The sequence below is a fragment of the Gouania willdenowi genome, chromosome 21 (genome assembly GCF_900634775.1).
Source record: "Gouania willdenowi chromosome 21, fGouWil2.1, whole genome shotgun sequence".
In the NCBI taxonomy this organism is placed as follows: domain Eukaryota; kingdom Metazoa; phylum Chordata; class Actinopteri; order Blenniiformes; family Gobiesocidae; genus Gouania; species Gouania willdenowi.
The window spans coordinates 22,086,783-22,108,259 of record NC_041064.1 but is presented as its reverse complement, the minus strand read 5'-3'; the positions used below and the strand labels follow the sequence as shown (position 1 = coordinate 22,108,259).

General features: G+C 38.1%; 1 protein-coding gene across 3 annotated transcripts in view; it reads left to right on the top strand.

Moving 5' to 3' along the window:
* Positions 1-335: 335 nt before the first annotated feature.
* Positions 336-21,477, top strand: part of arhgef7a (Rho guanine nucleotide exchange factor (GEF) 7a) — a 37,526-nt gene continuing 16,384 nt past the window's right edge. For all 3 annotated transcript variants that reach the window (XM_028435683.1, XM_028435685.1, XM_028435684.1), the window contains exons 1-14: positions 336-843; positions 4,590-4,673; positions 13,578-13,662; positions 13,773-13,906; positions 14,626-14,827; positions 16,498-16,577; positions 16,700-16,794; positions 16,920-17,015; positions 17,266-17,388; positions 18,400-18,538; positions 18,621-18,680; positions 18,781-18,927; positions 19,865-19,951; positions 20,046-20,124. In XM_028435683.1, coding sequence (XP_028291484.1) covers positions 679-843; positions 4,590-4,673; positions 13,578-13,662; positions 13,773-13,906; positions 14,626-14,827; positions 16,498-16,577; positions 16,700-16,794; positions 16,920-17,015; positions 17,266-17,388; positions 18,400-18,538; positions 18,621-18,680; positions 18,781-18,927; positions 19,865-19,951; positions 20,046-20,124 — 1,576 coding nt within the window. In that variant the 5' untranslated portion in view covers positions 336-678. The remainder of the gene's footprint in view (positions 844-4,589; positions 4,674-13,577; positions 13,663-13,772; positions 13,907-14,625; positions 14,828-16,497; positions 16,578-16,699; positions 16,795-16,919; positions 17,016-17,265; positions 17,389-18,399; positions 18,539-18,620; positions 18,681-18,780; positions 18,928-19,864; positions 19,952-20,045; positions 20,125-21,477) is intronic.

The window sequence follows — 21,477 nt, the reverse complement described above, 5'->3', positions numbered from 1 at the left end:
ATTATTGATATTGCAAAATATCACAGCGCATATCATATTGTTTAGTATCGGGATATATTGTATCGTGACATGCAAATTGTGAATCGTATCGTATCGTCAGACTCATGGTAATGTACACCCCTACCTACAGATGTAGATCTGACTGGTCTATTCAGGTCCCTCCCCCTTTTTTAAATAAGGCAGTAAATACATATTATTGGAGGTAATTACAAACAGCCTGAGGTGAAAGTAAACAGATAAATGAGGAGAATTTGCCAAACAGTGAAAGCCTTTTTTTTCTGACAGACTGAGGAACACCATACAACTGGTTGTACTGGCTTGTCCCTCCTGTGATGTCATCCAATAGACGAGCGGCTGGCGGCTGTGATGCGCACGTATGCAGCCCGCTGCCTCAAAACGCACAACAGCGAACCGCACTTGACAGCTTTCCGTGTCGGAGGGCTAACCGGAGCAGTGAAGGGAGGAAACAATTCACCTCGAATTCCCTCTCGGCTGCCATCATCAAGCCGTGGGTTTTCCGCAACCTCCCCGCATCTCCATCACCTATTTCCCCCCCACACCCACCCCCACCCCCGACGCACAGAAGATGACATCCTAACAACCAGGGCGGTGCGCAGGAAAAAACAGCACCACGGCCGCTTTGTTGAATCAACATCTGCTGTGAGTGAGTGAGTGGACATGAATTCTGCAGAACAGACAGTGACGTGGTTGATCACGCTCGGGGTGCTGGAATCACCAAAGAAAACCATCTCGGATCCAGAAGCGTTTCTGCAGAGCTCCCTGAAGGATGGGCTGGTTCTGTGCAGACTGCTGGAGCGGCTCAGCCCGGGATTCTCTGACAAAGTAAGAGACCCACTAACACCCCCCCCCCCAACCCCCCCACACAGCCTGGGTCGCGGTTTGCAGTCTGGCCCCTCTTTTCTGTGTCCACTGATCCGTGAGGTAATTTCTTTGTAGGTCATGGCAGATCGTGTTATTGTCTGCGTTTAACAGCAAACACATGACAGAGCGTAACACAAGGGAGGCCCGTGTTATCTATGCATCATGACCTGACACTTTACACAGTCAGCAAACGGCATTTATTTCCATCAAATACAACATACAGCCAGTGTTACAGCTTCTCCTTTATTATGTCCATCCAACAAACAGATCTTCATCCAGCATACACATAGGTTAGGACACCCCATCATTCAAGTCAATTGTTTCATTCATCATTTGATCAAACAAGACGCGTTTTGTGTCCTCCTAATGTAATTTATTGTAATTGAATCATCAGACTAATCTGCACTAAACCATTGCAATGCATGTAGAAGTCGGCCGCCATTGACTGCAAGGGCGCACACAGCAAATATGACACTCTCTCTTTATTTAAAGAAACAGTGCAGTGTTTACTGACCAGAATATCTGACACCCAATATCACCTCCAGTATATTATTTGACAGAGGTGTAAAGAGTACTAATGTATCCTACTTAGAAGTACTGTTGCTTGATTGAAATTGTACTCAAGTACAAGTACAAGGAAGTCATGCATGAAATACGCAAGTAAAAGTAAAAAGTAGCTCAATTAAATAGTACTCAAAGTAAAAGTTACTAGTTACTTTCACCCCCCAACGTTTATTTTTGGTCATAAATCTTGCCATGGTTCCCTTTCATACAGTAAACATTTAATGTATGAACTGAAAAAGGATCAGAGACCAAATCCTGCACAACTGGAACGTTATTTTTTTTCCACAAAGGCATCTGTATAAAATTTTTAAAAATGTCTAAATGCACAGTTATTTTTAAAAAAAAAAATAAAATAACACCAATTAATTCAATTCAAATTAAAAACAAAATGATCAGGTTCTATAGCTACATTTATGAACTCCAACATTCAATGCTGTTTTGGCACAGTACATTACGTTTAATGTGGTTGGTTGACTGTGATGGGATGCATTTATTATTTTTTTTACTTTCACAATGTCCGTTGATCATTTTCAAAGAAATAATAATAATTTACTCAGTAACGGTTGGGTGTAGAAATGTAACAAAGGACTTTACTTCTTTTAAAATGTACTTAAGTACAAGTAAAATGACTGATTTAGAAATATACCCACAAAAGCACAAGTACCCAAAGTAACTCAATTACAGTAACGTGAGTACTTGTAATCTGTTACTTTCATCTCTGTTATTTCAGAAGTCTTTTCCCATGACATCATAGCCACAGGTCATGCATCAACATAAATAATAATAAAAAAAAGTTAGTATAGACTGTTCTGACATATTTGAACGTGTTGCTTACCACGACTCCACTGTGCTGCCTCAAAACAAGCTTTATGAATTTTTTTTTAGAAATTTAAATGTAGAAAACACAAACAAACCCCACTGTTATTGTTATTAGAGTAGCTTATGGCAGATTCTGCTATAACAGGAAGTTGTGCCCATAATCCCACAGTGAATGAAACACCACAAAAGCCTGATTTATTGATAGTCATTCTATTATCCAACAGATTTATATTCACTAATATAAAAGCGGTCATTACTTTATTGGCAACGTAGGGAACACTCTGGACCAATCATAATTTTATTGATCTTCAGACCATGCCGGTGAATGATTATAATTGCCGCTGTCAATGATATTATCAATGTTTGAGTAAGGTTTTTCTCAGCATACTTTAAAAATATTCGACACTTACCTAAAGATACTTAACTAGTATATCCTTTAAATAATGAGACACACACATGAGCCAAAATGAATAAATAATTCAACTTGATCAGTTTTAAATCTGAGATAATACAGAATATCATGTATATGGGATAGTCACATTATTGTAAAAGTCCACACTAAAAACAAAAAACTCAACAATAAATTCAAGAAAAAAATGCAGTTTTTAGCTAATTCTTACAAATTATTCGAAAAGTGCAATAAACACTTTTTATAAGAAGTATATACAACATACGTATGTTATTAGATAGATTGCTTTTTATTGTCATTGTACAAGACAAGTCATACAACAAAATTTAGCAGCTTACAATAGTGTTACAACTCATAAAAAAACTGAACTTCTGTACTGCTACTTGAGTAGGATATGTCAGTACTCTTTACACCTCTGCCTGTGAATCAGATCTGGCAGCCATCGAGGTCTAGTTATCTTGTTGGGTCTTTATATTGTAGGCAGAAGTGCCTTGACCAAATGTGATGAACCAGATCGTGTATCATTATACAACTAAGGGTTGAGTGCACGGTCACCTCTTTGGTCAGCAGGAAAGGGCTGGTAATAAGATTAATGTAAAATGTGGGCTTAAATATTAATAAAACATGTAGTTTAAAAAGTACTATTTTATTTATTTTCACTGAAACATAGGACAAAGAGTCTGTTATATCAGTTCAATAAATAACGTGTAGTTCTATGTTTATATATAGGTTGATTTAGGGCTGGGCAATTTTGCCAAAAAAACAACCAAAAAAAAAATCTTCGATATTTTAAAGAAATAATTGAGTTTCGATTTGATTTTTTTTTCAGTGCACTTTAAAATGACTGCAGACATCAGATATATTGTCAAAAGTGCAACTTTATTAAACAATCCCAAAATAAAGGGCAGTGGTGGCCTAGTGGTTAAGGAAGCGGGCTTGTAATCGGAGGGTCACTGGTTTGAATCTCACCCGGGCCATCACTGTGGGATGTTGAGCAAGTCCTTTAACCCTAACTGCTCCCCGGGCGTTACACTGTGGCTGCTCACTGCTCCTCATGAATGAGTGATGGGTCAAATGCGGAGAACAAATTGTGTGTATGTACCTATACATATAGTATATGACAAAAATACTTAAAATAAATAAAAGTAAATGAGGCTCTGCCATTCAACAATTTCAAGCTTTAACTCAGGTTTAAGCAAAAGTGCAACTTCCCAGTCGCTTACATTTTCTGATTAAGAAATCAGATAACTATATATTTTACAACATATAACATTACAATTAAAAAAAAATAATAAACTGTTCTCTTAACATCTCAGCATAGTGCAAATAAAAAATAAAAAATGCCTGTGGCACACAATATGGCCTACTCAAAGGGTAAACAAATGTAAACAAAGAGGGGGCTGGCTCACATCGCGATAAGGTAAGGACGGAACGTGGAAAAAGTCCAAAAAACTGTGGTGAAAATAATAATAAAGAAAAAAATTAAACTCGAATTTGCAAAATAAAAATCATTTTTATCAACAAATTCGATAAATCAATTAAAACGATTTTTTTTCTTCTTTTTTTTTGCCCAGCCCTAGGTTGATTCTATATCAGTTGGCATCAACTGATTGAAATCATAGTAAACAACACTAAAAAGGTTGCAGAACCTCTACTTTAGCATCTTCCATGGAGCATAATGGAGCGACGTATGTCGACGTCACTTCCTGCGACCCAACAGTCCGGCGTCTTCAGTCCCCGCTGCGGGGTTTGCGTTCAGTGTTTTTCTGTGTGTCAGGCCCAGCCCACACTGTGTTTAAAATGTTCACCAGAGCAGAAGAAGATACATTTTAGAGCCACTAAAGTCTCTCTGCGCTGCAGTGCTGAAGGCGAAGCCTGGAAGTGTGTTTATAGCTACTCGCTCCTCCGTCTGCAGATCTACCAGGAACCGAAGAACGACGCCGAGTGTCTGAGCAACATAAAGGAGTTCCTCAAAGGCTGCGCGTCCTTCCGCGTCGAGGTGAGTGAAATAGACCTGTTTGGTGTTTACGGAAACATTTGACCCATTCTGAAATGTTTGTGAGCGGTGTGTGGCTGTGCTGTGTGCACGGTCGACTGGGCACAATAGACAATGCGTTCATGGAGGGGAAGGACGAGTCCTGACAGGGGGAGGTGGAGGGCTCACAGCCCACAACAGTAATCACAGTCTTACTTTATCTTCTATTTAAGATACACTTTATAGGTTTGATAACATCTTATATATAAATATATATATATATATATATATATATCATTATATTTCCTAACCAAAGCACGATACAGTCTTGGTTGTGTAAAGTGTGTAGTCAACATGTACATACAATACGAACCATTCCGTTCATTTCTAATGGTCATTGCATTATATTAAGTAGAATTATTAAGTACAAATAAAAGTCTTCTTCTTTTTGCCATGGTTTTAAAAGCAGATTTAAATATTTTCAATAGATGATGGTCCAAATCACTGATTCCCAAACAGGGGTACGCATACCCAAAGGGGTACAGGAGTACATTCCAGAGGGTACTTGAAAACAGTTGTCAATTTATTAAAAAAAAAATGCTAGGAAAACGTTCCCAGTTCCTTTTTTGGCTTTTTGGACAGATTTACCCCAACTAACAGGAGAATTGCTTAATAAAATAGCGTATTTACTTGTATTACAATGAAAAAAGTGTCTCCTAGTACATAATAGGTATCTATACACCAGTGTAGTGAAAAATAATCCTACTTGTGAAATACGTAAAATATTTTGCTACCTTAATTTTTCTTACTATGATAAACCCTAATTTTAACCCTAACCCTAAAAATTAATGGAAAGATTATTACCTTTTTTTGAAATGACGGACGCGCATGCGCAGTTCGCATGCCCATTGTCTACCGTAGGAAACTTTCACGGTAGGTTTATTCTACACTACACTGGTAGTCTATCTGTACGAAAGACGACGTTGCCGGACCTTTTCTACATAAGCGTAATGTGCCTGTGTTCTCACTGTGTCAGGATGGAGGAGTGGTCTAAAGGTGCCTGACTCAAGGGTTCTTCTTTCCGCTGCCGTGGGTTCGAATCCCACTTTTGACATTTATATTTTTTCATTCTAACATATTTAACATGGCAAATTCCATCTTTGAAAAAATATATATATATACGAAAAAAATAAACATTTTAGGGTATTTCTTGGGTTAGGGCTAAAATAAAAAGGTTAGCGGCGTAGCTAAAAATAAATATGAGCTAAAATAAAACTCACGGAACTTTAAGTCACGTGGTGCACCTATCACGTCACCTAAACTGGCCAATGAGGGGCGCTGCAATCAGATAGACTGCCGGTCTATTGACACGTATTACGTACTGTAATGTACTATAGTCACTTCCAGTGCCTATAATAAAACGTGATTACCGTAATTTATGGTGTAGAGGCCATTTAATCACACTTCTCACAAAGACAGGATTGACCTAATATTGAAGTAATTGTATTAAATTAGCATTTTAAATGTGTGTATATATATATATATATATAAAATACACTAATTATTCTGAGTTTTTGGATTAAGTCTTTGGTAACCAATGGCAAGAGGGGTGCACAGGCGCAAAAAAAGGTTGGAATAACTGACAGTCAGTGGTTAACGATTATTTAGATTATTTAGCAGTTTGGATGTTTGTGGTATCATCACTGCTCATGGAATTATTGTGGATAGATATCATGGGTTGGCTGGAAACCTAAATTCAGAACAAATTACCGCAATCCTAAGTTAATAAGGTCTGTTATGCTTATTGCTGGGAAGTAGTCTTACTTGGTACAGATAAACTATAGTGTTGTTACTTACATTTTGTTTAAACCTTCCAAATGTATGCAACGCACTTACAACCTTAGAACTAGGGTCATATAATAGTGTTTGACTGTGTGTTGGTCGGTGTACAAAGAGGTCATTGAACTGCCAGTGCCAAATGAGAATCATCTTCTGTCCCTAAGAAATAAACAACTGCATGTTGTCTATAAATGTGTTTTAGCATCTTCTTTTAGCGGTGTCCCAATATGACACTGATCTACATGTATTAATCTAATTAAATGGGGACAGAACTCATGATTTGGTTATGACCAGTTAGCAGCCAATTCTATTGAGTATTCCAGTTAGACATTGGGTAAATTGGTCTGCTTCAAATCTTGTCATTAAGAGCAGTTTGATAACCTAAATCTATAAAATACAAGCTGTTTATATTCATATACAGTTATTTTCTTAAAGTGATCACCAATCGGTCCGAGTGCATCACAACAGCAACGTTTTGCTGCGAGTCTGTTGAGAAATCTACCACGAGTTAAACAAAGTTGAGGCATAGGGTGTTGTTGGAGGTTGTGTATTTACCAATGCATAGAGCGGTCATTGAATTGCCCGAGTTTGACAATGCAACTCAGTGTTCCTCAACACTGCTTCTCTCTATACTGACTACAGCCATGGAACAAGAGGATGAGCTCGTTTAAAAAAAAAATAAATAAAAAAAAAACAAAAAAAAATTGGCTGACGTTCTTTGTTATACCAGTTTTAAAAATGAATTTTCAAGGTTTTGTGTTGCATCTTCAAGGCATGTTGCCATCCTGATGTTGTGATGTGGTTATTGCTGAGGTTTTTCCACTGTAACATGATTCATTCATGCATGCAAGACTTTTTTTTTTTTTTGCGTGACTTAGCCACAGCAGGATTACAGTGATTTGGGACATGCCTGTCCTACGGCTCACCATCTGTGAAGCAAACATGGACCTTCTCCAGAGCCCTGAGTACTGCTGGCTCTGACCCCAGGTAGCTCTAGCAGCAGATTAATGCTGTGGACCGAGAGCAACGCACAGCACTTTTTGAAGCTTTACTAAAAACCAGCGTGGTAAAGATGGTCCAAAATGTCTGGTTTTGATGTCTTTTTGCATAGTTTGTTCACTTATAGGCGGTAAACGGTGTTTGACACTCAGGCAGCTGCAGCTACTGACCTTTAACCTTTAATGGATGTAATAGTCGTCGTTTCCCATGACCCCTCTGGTCTCTGTGAAATTTACACCACGTCTGTTTTGCTTTGAGATCTGAAATGCGTTTGCTTTTGTTCCTGAGAAAAGTTTAAATGTTTATTGATTAAAGAGATTGTTTTCCTTTAGCCACTTTTTAAGTGATTCTCCACACTCTTACAGGCACTGGTAGCACAACAGCAGGTTGTACATAAAACTGGTTAACCCCATACAACTCTTTCACTCCCACCAGTATTGCTGCCTTGGTTATTAGCCAATACCGATATCGATCCAATACAATAAAACCAAAAATCATACATACTTTCTTCACCTATTTTGTAGTGTGGAATGTTAGAAAAGGCTTGATTAAAGGTGCAGTTGGTAACCTGGGGGAGAGAGAGGACTTAGCTTTAAATTTGAACAAGTATAACTTGTCACACACACTTCTAATCACCTGGTGTAAATACATGTCCTCATATGAGCTTAATCGTTGACGTTAGGCTCAAACAAGCCTGGGCCGTAAAACGGAGGTATTGGCTTTTGGAGATGTGAAGCGGAAGGGGGCGGGGGCTGTGATCGACATCTGCCAGACAGTCCATCAAACACAATCCTGGCTCCGATTGGTTCTTTTTGCTCGGTCGCGGTGTATTCTGGCAATTTGCAGTAGGCGGGACTTAATGCGCAATAATGACAAAAAGTCACTTTTATCAGAGTTACCAACTGCACCTTTAAGAAATATTACTCAGAAAACAACAGTCAGCCACAATAAGTATGAGAAAAACTGAAACATTTATTAGCAATCAATGGATTACATACATTTTAACCTTAAATGTAAGAATATTTTACAGCTGAATAAAATTTATAGGAAAATAAATGAAAAGATTTTGAAAAAATAATCTCAAAGGTAAGGTAGGTGATTTTCAAAAGCTAGCATGATTTTGAATGTAGCCTCCCCGGCGGCTCCGCCTTTACCCCCCTCCCCCCTCCCCTATGTGCTCCATCTCACTCACATACATGCACAGCTGCTGCAGAAGAGGAGCTCAGCTCATCACTTGTATTGTGTAGAAACTTTGTCGTCTCATGTTTCATTCAGCAGTAAGTAAACAATAAACTTTACCATTATATATGTTAAAAAACGTGACCAAAAACTCTGTTTTAACTCTGTCAGCGGTGACGCGCTTTCAGTGTGAGCTCATGCATGCGAGGGGTCGAGAACAAGCAGGGAGACGTGATTGGTTAAAAAAAAGGTTGTTTTTTTTCCATTGGTCAAAGTTATTACAGATTTACAGCTGCTACAGATGATGGATTTTCTTTGTTTCTTTTTCAGAACCTACCCTAACTTTAACAAATCAAAGTTTTTAGATGCAGGGCCATATAATCCGATACTTGTTTATTTTCTGATATCGGACCAATATCTGATACCAACATCAGATTGAGAAACCCTCACTACACACATCGGTGGATGTTTGTCGTGTGCAGGGAAGGAAGGAAACTTTCTTCAGAATGAAAAGACTACAGACCAGTAAACTTAATGGTGCCTTTAGATGAGCTCAAAAGCAATGTGTGGAAACTTATCTGGAGTAACAAACCATTAATCTCTATGCTGGGTTTACAACTTTGAACAAGTTTGTTTGGGGAAAAAAACATTTGAAAGACTAATGTTGCCAAATCAGAATAAAAATAACATTAGAATATAATGGGCAGTTCGTTTTCAGATACTGTTTGTGGGATTTAATTAACTTAATAAACAGGACACCTACTGTTACTATGGCCTGTTAGTTGTCATTTATATGAATTATTAGAAAGTAAATATTTATTTCCTCGATGGTGAGATTTCTTGGCCCTTTGTAGCGTGTTGTGTCACAGAAAACTGTTGCGGAATTGTTTGAACCTGCTTGGAGGGACTGTGATTCTGAGGGCCTCAAAGACAAGTCTGAGCTCGTCATGTTAGTCATTTTCATCATCTCCATGCATGAATCTTTAATATTGCACATTTGTTGTGCCCCACTGTTAATGATAGGACTTGGAAAGAGGAAAAGTTCAGTGGTTGTAGTTTAAATCCCGGTTGTGGACGTTCCGTTCTCATTGCAAACAGCTCGAGCTTTGTTGCTGTGAGACACGTGTGTACTTACAGTGCTTTCTAAAAAAATAAATCCACTCAGTTTTTACCAAGGCAGTCACACACCACACCAGAGGGCATATCTGCAATCAGAGCGGAAGATGAACGTGACTCGTATCTCACAGCCAATCGCCCTTGTAACTGAAGCGAGAGTAAATAATCAGTGGAAGGCGTTACACAGGAAGACAGAGGAGAGGACATCCCCGTCATCAACACAAACACTATCACAGATACAGTATCTGTGATAGTATTTATCAGTATGGCAGTCAGAGTTAACATTGCAGGTTTGCTAGACCAGTGGTTCTCAAACGTTTTTGGCTGAAGTACCCCCTTTCTCTTACTTTTGAATCCAACTACCCCCTTATGTCCAACTACCACATTTTGCTCAGAATTCTGTGAAAAAAACAACTCTAGAGTATAATGATGGAATGAATGAGTGATAACAAACATTTTAAAGAATCCCATTTTGTAAATAAGTGGAATGAAACAGTATTTAGTGCTTCCTGAATAGATTTATTTCTTTGGTTTTTATTATTTACAGTCATCTCCCTCATCACGTGGGACAGAGACTGATCCCTGTATTTTCAGTTCATGTTCTGATCAACATCATTTCTATCATTATTCTGTGTGTTTTTGGTGTCATTTTGTGTATTTTGTTGTTGTTTGTCTCTTCTTTTTATTATTTAGTAGGGATGTCTCGATACAACTTTTTCATTTCCGATACATTATCAATATTGCAGCTCTGCGTATCGGCCGATCCGATATTGAGCCGATAGCAGCATGAATCATACATACTTTAATTACTTTTTTTGTGTTTTTGGTGTCGTTTGGTTGTTTTTTGTCGTTTTGTATGTTTCTCTGTTATTTTTGTGTATTTTGTAGATATCTTGTGTATTTTTTCTCTCATTTAGTGAGTCTTTGTTGTCATTTTGTGTGCTACTGTTAATAGTAAGTATTTTTCTCACTTTGTGCGTGTGATGTTGGTGTCATTTTGTGTATTTTGTTGTTGTTTGTCTGTTCTTTTTATTATTCACAATTTTTCTCTTATTTTGTGTGTTTTTGTTATTGTCTTGTTGAGTTGCAGGTAATATTCAGTGTGAGTATCATTTTTAACAAAAAAGTACCCCCTGTAGTGCCATCGCGTACCCTCGTTTGAGAAACACTGTGCTAGACTATCGAAGCCAAAAATGTCCTACATTTTTAATCATTAATGACTCGAATGACCACGAGCACGACTCGCCGTGCTTTGGTTTCTATCTTTAGTGCTTCCATTAGGAGCAGGAGTTGGGTTGGATTAATAGTCGTTGGGATTTGTGAGCTTCTGTTTTTTCAGGCTACACGTTTCCTTAGGGGTGGAGCCTTTGAGACACGCAGTAGGTATAAGAAAAAAATAGCCAACTTTACAATTCAAGGTAAAAAGTGCTGCTGTGGCATCGATTGGGAACAAAGTGATGAGTTGAATACAAATGCCTAGAGGGTTTGTTGTGCTGCAATGAATGGCTGTTGAAATGTGTGTACATTAGGGCTGGGTACTCATATCTCAATATTTCTCAAAATGACAATATACCATATAGATCTTGATAATTTTAATTCAAATGAAGTCTGACCAGAAAAACAATTCTGGGTTAAATTGGCACACAGGCACATTTATTAACAAACAGCTGCACAGTATGTGCCATTTTTTGCTTTTTCTGCTCTTTAGGGACAGCATGTATGAGTGAGTTCTGTTGTGTGGCTTTTTTAGGGCGCACGGTGGCTTAGTGGTTAGCACGTCTGCCTCACAGCAAGAAGGTCCTGGGTTCAACCCCTGGGGTGGACTTGGGTCCTTTCTGTGTGGAGTTTGCATGTTCTCCCCGTGCTGCGTGGGTTTCCTCCGGGTACTCCGGCTTCCTCCCACAATCCAAAAACCTGACTGTAAGGTTGATTGGAGTCTCTAAATTGCCCATAGGAGTGAATGAGAGAGTGAATGGTTGTCTGTGTTGCCCTGTGATGGACTGGCACCCTGTCCAGGGTGTACCCTTGCCCAGCGCCCTATGAGAGCCGGAGATTGGCACCGGCAGACCCCCGCCACCCTGTTAAAACGGGAATAAGCGGGTATGAAAATGGATGGCTTTTTTAGGGGTTGGTCTGGATTAGGACGCACTCATTAATCCATCAAACTAAGAAGTAGTGAAAACAGTGACTCCTAAAACATGTATTTTGATACAAAATATGAAAATAAGCTATAAAAAATGTATATTGATATAAGTCATAGTGTAATTGTATATATTGCCAAAATAGAAAACAATATATCTTGAATATCGATATATCGCCCAACCCTAGTGTACATTGTAAATATAGTTTGGAGATCATTTTCAGCTTGAAAGTGTATTCAATGGGAAAGATAATGTGTATTATTTGGCACTATTTTTAGCTTTTCTTGGTTCTAGTTGCTTCAGAATGGTATTATTCTTCTAATTGTTATTAGAAGGATTATTTAACATGGTATTGCTGGTGCTGGTGAGTTCAGTTTTTTTTTTTTTTTGACTAAATCATTGCTCTAAGAATATTGGTCAAAGCAATGTTTGTTTTTTGAATAAAATTTTTTTTTTTTTTAATGTAAAACGATTATAGCTTGTAGTGTATGTTCTTAATCTTCTGCACTGAATGGGCTTGTGTTTCTGTCTCGTCATTGATTTAACATCACAGCTGCTACACTCGCCAACTGATGAGACAGATGCAGTAAAATCAGGGATCAATTCCACTTCTACATCAGAATTGCAGATGTTAATGACATCCTGTCATTGATTTGAAGGTGCATTGCTGTACATTTTTAGTAAAATAATCCAAAAACTAGAAATAAATGAGCACCTTTTCGCCTTTTGATTTGATTGATTTTTCCTTGAAAACATCCACATCTCTCATCCTCTTCACACTGTGACTTAATGAGTCATTAAAATTGAAACGTATCCATCTTTTGTGACATCTTATGCTGATGAGTGTCACAGGTCACTGGAGTTCATCCTGATTGGTTGACTGATCACCACAGCGCTGAAACAAAAATCTGACCCTAAAAGCAAGCAACATATTTCTAAAAATATCATCAGTAAGTCGTCTGTCTGTCTGTCTGTCCGTCTGTCTGTGTGTGTGTGTATGTAGAGTGGTGTAGGTCTTTTAATGCAATACCCACCAACCATTCTCACACTAAAACATTGGTACTAATGGAGGGGTTCCAGGTAATGGAAAAAAAGTTTCCGGTCGGTTGATTTTTGGTGAAAAAACAGCGTTTTTGAGGATTTTGAAATAAACTTTGTCATGAACTGATTTTAAAGAAGAAAAGGAGGGGGGCATTGATACCTTGCTGTAAGGTGACATTCACTCAGGGCTTAAGATTAGTGGCAACATTTTTATTTTTGTGTTTGTCACAGAAACTACCACGTAATAATTTTTTTTTGCATAAACAGATGAGTAATCATATTGAATAATTTTGTATTTCCCTACGGGTATTATAAATGTAATGGATGAACCATTTCCAACTATAAATTCACTGAAGTGCTTAGCTTGCTCACAATAAATCAATGTAAATAATTTTCTGTGACAGTTAATATTTTGAAGATTTTTCAAATGTCAGGCCGAATGTTTTCAAGTGCGGGCACGTTATGTTTTATGATTTGTTACTCATTTCATCTGTGGGTTTCTTTTATTGTTTTTTAGTAGTAATAAGGCACAACTCGTTCTCCTTAATGAAATATGTAAAACAAGAGGAAATGTCTTCCCTGCATTAATACTGAGAATCTTTTTCACCCACAGCTGTTTGAGGCCAATGACCTGCTGCTGGGGCTGAACTTCTCCAAGGTGTTGATCAGTCTGGTGGCTCTAAATAAAGTGACAGCAGGTCTGTGAATATAATTGTTTATTTCTGTGATTATGGTTAAGGGTATGGTGGTGTTGACTAATCATATAAAGTTGTGTTTAGTTTCATACGGCTGTTCTTCTTTTTCTCAGACATCGGTGTAGGCAGTGACTCGGTGTGTGCCCGTCATTCCTCTGCACATCGCATCAAGTCGTTTGAGTCTCTGTCCTCACAGGCTTCACTGGGGAGGTCCTCTAAGTTGCTGCAGAACCAGTTTCGCAGTCTGGTAAGGTCCAAAGTCTTTTAATATTGGAAAGAATTAATCAGATTACACTAAAACACTTAAAATTGCAGGATTTTGGTGTATTCATTAAGAAAAAAATACAGATCCAAGATTTTATTTTTTAGGCAGTGGCTATCTGTATGACTGCCGCATCAATATACCAACATTCTATCCGTACGCAGCGCCCCTATTTGGCCAGTTTAGGTCACGTGACTAAGACTAAACCTAACGATAAAACCTAACGCTAACCCTAAGACGCTATGTACGTGTACTTCGGTAACCGTACGAATAGACACTTTCTATTTTTATGACATTTCAGTCCAATGCAAGCAAAAGATTTCTAAAGGTGAAATTTCACCTTGATCGCTGAAAACTGTTTACCACTGTTTACGTTCAACATGAACTGAGAGGTTTTTCCTGCTTCTGTATTTTGTTTCTGCTTTTGGAAATTCAGTTCATAATCTGCTTTTTTCCCCCTCACCTCTCCTTATGCTGTTTCCCATTTTTCATCTAAAAACGGGGCGCCTCCAATGCCCTTGACGACCCACAGTTCTCCCGTTCTTGTCTCCCATGTTATCTGTGACTGTTCTTCCATGTTCTCTTTAGACAGGATGATACTGACATTTGTGTAAAGCATTTTGTGGTTTTTTAGCTGCGAAAAGCGCTCTATAAATACTTTACTTACTTACATTACAAAGTGCTTGTTTCCTTTTTTTCTTCAGGACATGTCAGAAAACAGCGGACAACAGTTTCTCGTGAAGGCACGATTCAACTTCCAGCAAACGAACGAAGATGAGCTCACCTTTGCTAAGGGTGACATCATCAGCGTGAGTCGACAGGAAGATGGCGGCTGGTGGGAGGGGTCACTTAGCGGCAGGACTGGGTGGTTTCCCAGCAACTATGTACGCGAGGTCAAAGGCTCGGGTAGGTATCAGACCTGTCTGAATCAGACATCTACGTTTGATGGAAGGTTTTGTTTGGATGGATTTGAATTTGCCTGAGTTTCTCTGATGATGGCGGTTGCAAATATAAATAAGAAAAAATGAGAGAGAATGAGATATTATGCTGTTTCGTTTCTAGGTAACTAAAGTATAAAACATACAGTGTGCTTGTGTCCTTCAAAGTAAATGCTGGAAAACTAAACCGTAAAATGCAACATGAAGGTAGAAATGAGATGCAATGCAAAGTGTAAATTCTTCCTAAAGTTGGGGAACATTTAAGTGTGAGTGCAGGTTTTAACAAGCACAATTATATTACAGAATCATTTATTGCCTATGTTCCCAAAGTGGGGTACGGGTACCCCCAGGGGTATGCAAATTGTCATAGGGGCTACGTGAATAGAAATGAATATATAATATTAAATATGTAAGGCGCCAACAATAAGTGACATATCAGTCCCTGCAGGATTTTATCTTTCAATTTCCATTAATTTTGAGACCAATTGCAGGAAAATTAACTTCTTTAAAATGACTGCAGTCATGGGATTAAAGCATGGGAAAATTGTAATTCTCCAAATATTGTGGAATATACATTGAATTTGTGTATTTGGATATCAGAGATATCCTAGCTGATTTATCTACAACTCATTTATTTGGTAATCTGGACAATAATTTATGTTTTTCTGTCTTTTTAACTTTCTCCTGCAGGCTGAATTTGATGGTCTAAAGGGCCAGATTTGTGCTGTAGGGCTACGTTGTATTTGACATTACATTATTATGATTTTAAGTGTGCAGGAGTAGGGGGGTGCATGGCTTCAGGTTAAATGTCTGAAGGGGTACGGGACTGTGAAAAGTTTGGGAACCACTGATTTATTGTGACCTAATGTCAGTAAAAACTGCAGCGTTTGTGTTGCAGAAGCAGAATATAATGTACATATCATATTTTACTCAGGTTTTTCCATAACTTGTAATGAACATACAAAAAAATTACATCTGTATGGACTCTATATTAGTGCTGGGTGATATGGACCAAAACTCAATATCTCAATATTTTCTTCTCAAAATGGCGATATACGATATAAATCTCAATATTTTGACCTCAATAAATTCTGACTAGAAAGACAGTTCTGGGTTAAATTTGCTGATGGAAAAATGCCACCCTGACACATTTATTAGCCAACAGCTGCAAAATATGTGTCACTTTTGGCTTTTTTCCTGTAGGGGACAGCATGTGTGAGTGAGTTCTGTAGTGTGGCTTGTTTAGGGAAAGGTCTGGGTTAGGAGGATGCACTCATCAATTCATCTGTGCTTTTCATGCTGTTCTGAGAAGTAACGAAAGCAGTGACTCCTAAAAGGAGCATTTAAATACAAAATAACCTATAAAATATATATATATATATATATATATATATCTGTGTGATTTTATAAATAAAAACAAGTTAAAACAATATAGATATATCTTGATATAGGCAATATTGTCATTTTCTCGCCAAATTGAAAACTCACGATACATTGCCCAGCCCTACTTTATATTGAAGTATTTGTTTTAAGCAAATTTTAGTGCCCAGCAGCATCTTCCTGGTGTTAATTATTCCGGTCAATGTGTGCTAAAGTATTCTAATATTTCTCCTTCTGATTCTTTTAACCGAAAACCAGTTTCTCCCAAGTCTGGAACCTTGAAGAGTCCACCCAAAGGCTTTGACACTTCTGCAATCAGTAAAACGTACTACAACCTGGTAAGTAAGCAGTGTAAGAGCTGCTTTCAACTTAAGGAACTAAATGGTCTGTATTTTAATAATGGTTTTAACTCAATTAGCAAACATTAATCTTAATTAATTACATTTTCTTCCAAATTTAGGTGCTGCAGAACATTTTAGAAACAGAGATGGAATATTCCAAAGACCTTCAGTGTCTGCTCACAAACTACCTGCGACCTCTGCAGAGCATTGACAAGTGAGACTCTCCAAGACTTGATTCAAGCTACCTTTAAATAATAAATGAGCGTAGCACTCTGACAGTTCACAGGGTTTCTTTCCTCACCATTTCCCTGTCTTCATACACCTTTTTTTCATCTGCAGGCTGAGCTTTTCAGATTTGGCTCTGATTATGGGAAATCTGGAGGAGATCAGCACCTTCCAGCAGATGCTGGTTCAATCGCTGGAGGATTGCACCAAGTTAGTTCCTCAAATAGCTCTGCAAAATTACACCATCATCCTGTTTGTTTGTAATGAGAAGATGGACATCTAGTGTTGGACTGTGTGTACTGCAGGAATGTGACTATAAAGTGAAAGGAAAATATTCTTTATACTTCAAGTTTATGATACTGGACATTTCTAATTAGTTTTTTGTCCAGCTGTTATCTGTTCCCATGCTGTCCATTTAATTATTAATAGGCAGTAATTATTTCATCCTACCTGTTCCTAGACTTCCAGAAACCCAACAAAGAGTGGGAGGTTTCTTCCTGAACCTCATGCCACAGATGAAGGCTCTCTATGTCGGCTACTGTTCCAACCATCCGTGTGCTGTTAATGTGCTCACCCAGCACAGGTGTGTTCACAGATGTTCATAAAGCTCTGGCCACCTTTACACTTATACGGGGCTGACACTTTATATTAACTGCAGTGAAAACAAAATCACAGCTGTTGTTTCTTTTTACCCACTTATCCTGTTTGAGCGCTAATGCTAAACGAAGTTTACTGTGTGCCAGGGTTGGGGTCAATTACATTTTTCAATTACAGTTATCCATGTTGATGATGATAACGGTGACAAATCTTTTTTTCCCCAATTACAATGATTATTTGTCCATTAAAAGTCAATTACAATTACATTCTCAATTAAAGTTCAAATTCAATCATTCACAATTGCTGAGCTATTAATAAATAATGTCATAAATATGATCATCTTCTTGTGTTAGCTTTCTGTTAGCATCTCTTACGATAACCAGTCGGTTTTCACCCATGTCTTAAATCAGCTGTAAAATACACAAAAAAATATTATCGATCATCCAGTTAGTTTCTCATTTCTTGGTTACTTTGTTTGACTTCCTTATCAATGACAATATTATTATGAATGTCTTTGGTGTGGGCGCCTGAGCCTTTATTCTGTCAGCAGACCCCTCAATTTCAATTTATGTATATAAAAAAAAGATGAAATGAAACTCAAAAGAACTGAATTGTAGCGGGAAAACTTGATACAAAACATATTTTAACATTTTGTTAACTACATATGTGTAAGCCATAGAACGCTAACATGGTTCCATAGTTTTGCGTTTAATTGAATTGTAGATTTTAGAGAATTACCATCCAATTTCAATTACGATTGAAACAGATGTTTTCATTTGCCGTTATAATTACACTATGATTGTAATTAATTATCATTTACGCAATTACAATTATAATTGACCCAACCCTGTTTGAAGGAATTTCATTGACTTGTAAATAATTCTATAAAACTTCCATCATTCAATGAAAATGTGATATATTTAAATTTAACATGGTAGAAAAACTTAAAAAAAGTTATTATTAAAAAAGTGAATCTTGTCTTTTTGCTCTCTTTCAGTGAAGTATTGGGTGAGTTCATGGAGGGCAGTGGTGCTGTCAGACCTGGGATCCTGACCCTGACCACTGGCCTCAGTAAACCCTTTATGAGGCTGGACAAATACCCAACCCTGCTTAAAGAGCTGGAAAGACACATGGAGGTTTGTGCTGGTGCACACAAGTCTGTCTGGAACTCATTTTCCACATGAATGTTTTAAAAGCAAAGTGGGCTTCATTCTTTAGGAGATTCACCCTGACAGGCCGGATATCCAGAAGTGCATGGCATCCTTTAAGAATTTGTCGGTAAGCTGATTGCGCTTCCTTGTGTTCAGTGTTTGAGGTAAGATGGCTTTTGAGCACATCATGAAGTAGATCTTTGACTCCCCCCCCCCCCTCGTCGTAGGCTCAGTGTCAGGAAGTGCGTAAACGAAAGGAACTGGAGCTGCAGATTCTCACGGAGTCGATCCGGCTGTGGGAGGGCGACGACATCAAGACCCTGGGCTCAGTGATCTACATGAGCCAGGTGTTGGTCCAGAGTCCAGTCCCAGAGGTACCTACAGCATCAGCCTTCTCTGCCTCTAGTTTACTGTAGTGGCATCATTTAGTTTAAAGCCTAGGTTCCCAAAGTGGGGTATGGGTACCCCCAGGGGAACGTGAATAAAAATAAAAAAACAGCATGACAACATTGGAAACTAGAATATAAATAGAGCAGCAGTCAGGAGCCTCCATGCATGGCCTCTGTAAGACTACCCTTTAGTGGTGAAAATTGGGTAGATTTAATTTTCCAAAATAAGAGATGGTTTCTCACTGAAAATGCCAGTAGCCTAATTAATTAATTAAATAAATCAAGTGATAATTCTGAATAAGATGTTTTATTGTGTGCTTACAGATTATTATTATTTTTTATTTAATCTGTACCTATCATCAACAGATAAGTAAAATTCAGGGACAAATATATTCACTATAGGGATACTATGTATATTACATTACAGTATTGTGTTTAAGTGTGCAGGAGTAGGGGGTACATGACTTCAGGTTAAATGTCTGAAGGGGTACGTGACTGTGAAAAGTTTGGGAACCACTGGTTTAAAGAATATGGTCTTTTTTTTTTCTTTTTTTTTTTAAATGTGGCTTTTTTTTTAGGAAAAAAATCAACCTTGTGATCCCACAACCATGTTGGTAATCTATTTCCAAAACTTTAAATGTAAAGTTGAAGATGTGTATTTCAAAATAATGGGGTGTTATTTTACCAAAACTGAAAAGAAAATTGTTTAATGGTTCCCCAGTCATGGTGCCAATCTATCAAAGTGTAAAAGAAACCTGATATTCTCTTTATTTTAACAGTTTTTCTAACTATTTAAGAAAAACAGAAAAGTAACCCTGTCAACAAATTTTAGTTTGTTAAATAAATGATTCATGGCTTTTCCATGTGTTTATGTTATCTGTGATGTGTCTTAGAAAGTTTTTTTCTGTCATTCTTCTGTCAGGAGAAGAATGAGCGCTACCTCATGCTCTTCCCTCACGTTCTCCTCATGTTGTCTGCCAGCCCCAGGATGAGTGGCTTCATATTTCAGGTCTGTCGTTAAGTCAAACTTAATGAACTTTATAGAAAATATACCAATATTTTCTATTTAATATAGTCTATGAACTCTGTCATGCTCTCTACAGGGAAAGTTGCCCCTGGCTGGGATGATTGTGAGCAAGTTAGAAGACTGTGAAGCTCATAAAAACTGCTTTGAGCTCAACGGTAAGGTCTCATCAAGTTTATTAGTCAAATGTCATTCTTGAACCTATGAAAAGTATCTTATAGTCAATTTAGTCCAGTCAGAGTCATATGAAATCACATGATACTCTGATTAAGGCCAGGCATATTTATGTGTATAGTACGTTTCAGAGAGATTAGTCCAGCTTCTCCTGGTCTTTCTGAGACATGAAACCTTTCACTCTGGAGATGTTTTTAAGGTGATCAACGGCAGTTTTTGTTATTCATTTAATCTGACTTGTGAATGTCACATCTGAGTCGATCAGCGCACAAAGGTTTCACTTTATTAGTTTGTCCCTTGAAGGGCAATTTCATTTGCAGCAGACAAGAGATGTCAGTCTTAACCACAAACACAACATAACACACCATAAAACAACATAAGAGGTGAGAGCAGCAATGACTTTAAAAGCAAATGTGTGTTATTTATAGAGCACAACATCAGGGGAAGTAGACCACTGCCTAATACTTAAAATAAATAAATTGATGCACATGTAGAGACTAAAGCAGTAGTTTATCCTGGTTATCTCCTTCTCCTTCTCTGTGTTTACAGTCCTGATGGAGAGCGACACAAAGGAGAACTTATATGTATTTCTGGTTGCTGGGGGAACAGCTAGTTGGGAGCCAGAGGGGAGCAGTCTGTATTCTGGGTAGAGAGGATGAGCTTTGTCCATACGGATGGACTTGGTTTTCTTCAGTATCTGACTTTTAAAAATGTCATCCAGACTTCTGAATTTGACCCAAGCCACTTTAGAAGCAGAGCGTACAATTCTCCCTAGGGAGTTCTTGTCCCTGTTGGCCAGGCTACCAAACCAGCAAGCATGACTTGGTCTTTAGTAGAGTTGAGCCGGATACTCGGCTGAAACGAGAGTCCGGTACAGATAAAGCACTTTTGCCCAGTACGAGTAATACGAGTCAATGACTGTGCTCGGATTGAATGAAAATCCTCATTGGATGGCTGACTGTGTCTGCGTGTCAGTCAGTACGCCCTTCCCCTACACACATACAGATGTGTTGTATGACTGTGTCTCGCAGCAGCTCCGCTCTGTTTGTCTCACTCACTGACAGCTCTCTCTCTCTCCCTCAGTCACTCAGGTTTGTAGGTCTTTTCCGTTAACGTTTAGGGTTTCTTCAGCTTCAGGCTTGTTATTACTTCGGTTTGTACTTGCTTATTAACTCGTAGAGTTCTGGTAAATGTGGGTTATCGTTCGGACGTGGTGCTTGGTAGAATGCAACTCTACCTGTCAGTGATTTTTTTTTCTTTTTATAAACGTCAGATGGCTCTAACATGTTTTTTTTCACTTCACTGAGTGTCAAACACTTTTTTGGTGTATTTCATAA